Source organism: Eleutherodactylus coqui, chromosome 8 (assembly GCF_035609145.1).
Source record: "Eleutherodactylus coqui strain aEleCoq1 chromosome 8, aEleCoq1.hap1, whole genome shotgun sequence".
In the NCBI taxonomy this organism is placed as follows: domain Eukaryota; kingdom Metazoa; phylum Chordata; class Amphibia; order Anura; family Eleutherodactylidae; genus Eleutherodactylus; species Eleutherodactylus coqui.
Genome location: NC_089844.1, coordinates 39,229,506 through 39,233,772, shown reverse-complemented (window position 1 = coordinate 39,233,772; position 4,267 = coordinate 39,229,506). Strand labels below are relative to the sequence as shown.

Below are 4,267 nucleotides of genomic sequence, written 5' to 3'. Positions count from 1 at the left end.
CATAGTCTCATGTCCACGGGGAAAATCAGGCCCGCTACGGATTCTCCATGGAGAATCTGTAGCGGGTCCCTCCTGCCCCGCGGACATGAGGGCTGAAAATAAGAATTAACTTACCTCTTGCCCGCTCCGGATCTTCCCTTCGCCGCGGCTTCATCTTCTCTCCGTCGCGGCCGGATCTTCTTTCTTCGGCCCGGCGGATGCGCAGGGCACGTCGGTTGCGTGCCCCGCGCATGCGCCGGCCCGAAGAAAAAAGGTCTGGCCGCGACGGAGAGAAGATGAAGCCGCGGCGAAGGGAACAGGTGAGTATATTCTTATTTTAGGTCTCCCGCGGATCCGGACGGCTTCCATAGGCTTCAATAGAAGCCCGCAAGAAAATGGAGCATGGTCCAGATTTTTTCATGCTCCATTTTTTTAAAAATCCCTTTTATTGACCATCCGCGGGTATTTATCTACCCCGCGGGTGGTCAATGCATCCCTATGGGATGCGGATCCGCAGGCAGGAGAAGAGTTAAAATCAGCTGCGGATTTTAATTCTTCTTTTGCCCGTGGACATGAGGCCTTAGGACTGTTCACATTATGTTTTTAATATATATAACTGCATTAGCAAACAAGGGGATTGGAATTGGCCAAAGGGTCATGGAGGGGAAGAAAAACACCATACCATTCTGTCTTGGGTTTATAGGTACCATAATGAGGGGCCATGGGGGCATTTTTGTATTTGCCATGTATCCGCCTTTTTTCTATGTACACCACTAACTACAATAAACATTGTATGATTAATACATTTTCATGCTCCAATTATTAAGTTCAATCATCAATGATGAGCTTGGGTTTCATCGGTAAAATATTATGTGAGCAGTGGGAGTTCTCTTTAAGCTATTTTCGAGATTCCGATTTAGCTACAGGCACAATCTTGGGTCAGCAGGTTTGGCACCGTTTCGTATCGGAAGGAGAACCCACCATCTGTGGTCGTGGTGACTCTCAAAGGCTTCATGGTGCTGGGTAGTGCAGCACAACAGTTCCCCCAGTGGAGTCTTAGGCCATGGTTTGGGGAACAGGTTCCATGGCAGTAGTGGAACTGGAAGCTTCCAGGGTGGACAATCCATTGGTTCCAACCCAGCTCTTCAAACGTTATGTTGAGGGAACCACGATGACATTGTGTACTTTCAGTACCGGGAGCTGGAGGCCTCTGCAGAAATTCTAGAACAGATGGAGACCATGGAATTCTTGACCTCCGACTACGTGGGCTAGGTTGGGTACTGTACATGAGGAAGGGTGTATGTTCAGGCTGCTCAGAGCAAGGACAGGTGGGACAATGCACCAACAGAACAAAGAGACCACTTGTAACATAATTCAAAAAAGCAGGAGCCAGGTGAAAGATGGTCCAGTCCTCCATTTTCTCCACTTTGGAAGTAGCCACAGTGACAGGTTTCTTCTGTGCTAGCACCTGTATGTCCACCGCGTGATGTAGAGTCTCCTCTTGAGTGATAATATTCCCAGTTGACATAGATTCGTCATTGATCTTGTCATCGCCTAGGGTCGGAGACTCATGCAGTGATAGTTCTGTCACAAGAGATTGAATAGGTGGCTCAGAACTCAGGGCACTTAGATTTTCAGTGGACAAATTCTGGTACCATGTAAAGTTTTCCATCGGAGACTCTCCAGTGAAAAACCAAAACTGAACGGATGTAACTCGACGACTCAGGATGTGAGGCGATGGACGGAATATGTAGGTGAAACTGTTGCCTTCTTCTGACTTGGGCTCATCAAGTGATGGAGTCTCACACAGGATATCTGCAAGAAAGTCATATGTGAGGTACCCAGACCAAGACAGTCATGAAATATACATAATGAAGTAGCCTAAGACCATCCGAAATCCCAGAGAGCAGGAAAATGAAGGGAATGAAAGTCAGCAAGTATAAAATCCAACACCTTCATGTTATAAAGGTGTGAATTCACCAGTGAGATCCACAACCTATGCTGTACCTCTGTGTACCTCCAATTGCATTTATGGCGGTTCCATATGAATCCATAAGAAAAGAAATTGTGGCATGTTCAGTCACATGTCGTATTATGGATGTATTCTCTCCATGAGGCATTGCTCTAAGGAGAAAATATGATATTGTATGGAGGCACAATATGGTGACACATACATGTCTATAGGTCTGCAGACATAAGGACTTTGTAGTTATACAGTTTCTGTGGCCTTGGCTTTGCTATGTATGAGACCTGCAACACTTCTTTGTAGTTTATGTACAGCACGTATGGTAGAGAAAAAGCGACATCTACCGACAATTGGGAAGAACTACACTCAAAACACACGTTCCACCACACTGAGACAATATTAGCTGTTGTGTCAGTGTCAGGTTGCAGCAAATTCCAAAATGTCCTATAAAACCTCGAGTTGACGTGGAAGGTCTAGATGTGCAGCTCCATCATCTTACAGACCATTACAGGCACACATATCAGAGAACTGCAATACCTGCAATTTGGTGATACACCCTATATATTAGCAGAAATACTCCTGCAACCATAGGGAGAAATCTGAAGCTGGGAAGCCATGGGGGTAAGCATATCCCTCTTAATGGCCTCAATAGCCCTCGGAGAAGTATATAGGTTAGCCATGGACCCGCCTAACCTGTAATCAACAGTTGGCTGACAGATTCCATGGCGACCACAATGAATTTGACTTGTCCATGACCAACCTTCTCTCACTTCATAAGAAGATACTAATAAGACACAATTGTAGCTAGACTTTCTTTCACCTGGGCCAAACATTCAGTTCACAGAGTGGCTTGCTGATGTCACCCTCTGGCACCCAGCATCCTTGGCCCATGTCCTATTAGCTACCCTCAGCTTCTCACATGAATAAGTGTATTAGGAAATTGAAGATGATCCCTAAAACTTACAGGGAACCTGTCATCACCTGTAAGCACCATAAACTAAGTTATGATGCTTATAGGCAGTGTTGAGTGAACCGAACCTATTTTGGGTCGAACTTTGCTGAAAGTTCAGTAGGGTACGAACCCAAACCGAGGTTTTAGCAGAGTTCTACTCAAAACAGGATTCTATTGGTTCGGTTCACTCAACACTAGTCCTGAACATTAGTGTATAGCACTGTCTACAGGCCATAAAAGCCTTGTATAACACTATCAGCGAGCCATACAGTGTGCATATGGCTTTTAGACAGTGCTATACTCCAGATTTATGGTTTTTGGTGAACTTACGGTTCAAACTGAACTTTTTGCAAAAGTTTGGCAAACCAGCCGAGCTGAACTTTTTAAGAGTTTGCTCATCACTACTCATAGGCTAGGTCCTGAAATGTCCAGGGATGAACTTTTTATACTCCCCCACTTTCATTGTTTCTATACTGTCACCCCTGAAAATTGCTGCAAGGACAGTGCAGTGAACTCATCTCTGCAGGCTATACGTGCACATACCCATAGAGAACAATGGGAGTGCTCACTTACAGCATGTAGAGATGAGTCCACTGCACTGCCCACATGCTTATTTTCAGGGTAACAGTGCAGGAAATGGGGACCTGGGAGAATATAAAAAGCACATCTCCGGACTCCTCGGGAGCCGGCCAATGAGCACCATAACTTATTTTATGGTGGTCATTGGCTGTGACAGGTTTCCTTTTAGCATTCAGGAGTGACACAATACATCCTTCTGCCAGAAGTTGAGGAAGCTGAGCTATAGTTGTCCCAATGCCTGTCACTCGGAGATTTCCTTACCTCAACAAGAAATCTACAGTTGACTACTTGACCATGAAGAACTTCTATTATGTTAGAAAATAGAACATAGCATTAGCAATAACCCTCAGAAAACTCAAGTATGCGCTACATTCATAGTTACGAAGGTGGTCTGGGCACCTGGACAATAATGGTCATGGGCATCTCGCCAGTAACCATGGTTATAAGACACTTGAGTTGCATTTGAGAAGGAAGGGTTGACTTGAAACTCAAATGTATCTGATTCATAGAGCCATAGGAATTCAGACACTTTTCCAATGTCCGAAAGGCCAATCCAACCCCATTTACTCACCTGATGATGGGAACAATATGACCTGAGACGTATCCTTCAGAGCATGTTCTCTCCTTTGGCTGTGCCTCTTACGCAGAATTCTCTCCTCAAACTTGATGGGTCTATTAAAGTTTGGGGATGGAGTTGGAGATGCAGCAGTGGATGGTGGTGGAGAGCCCAATGCCTCCACAATCCTTGTCTTCACCTTGTCTAGGATAAACTGGCGGTCCGCCTCGGGCAT

General features: G+C 45.4%; 1 protein-coding gene across 1 annotated transcript; it reads right to left on the bottom strand.

The window, feature by feature from the left end:
- Positions 1 to 576: 576 nt before the first annotated feature.
- INHA (inhibin subunit alpha) lies at positions 577 to 4,267 on the bottom strand. The gene is made up of 2 exons (XM_066577365.1): positions 4,048 to 4,267; positions 577 to 1,794 (listed from the first exon to the last, which is right to left on the bottom strand). The coding sequence occupies exons 1-2, from the start codon at positions 4,265 to 4,267 to the stop codon at positions 896 to 898; spliced, it is 1,119 nt and encodes a 372-aa protein (XP_066433462.1). The 3' UTR covers positions 577 to 895.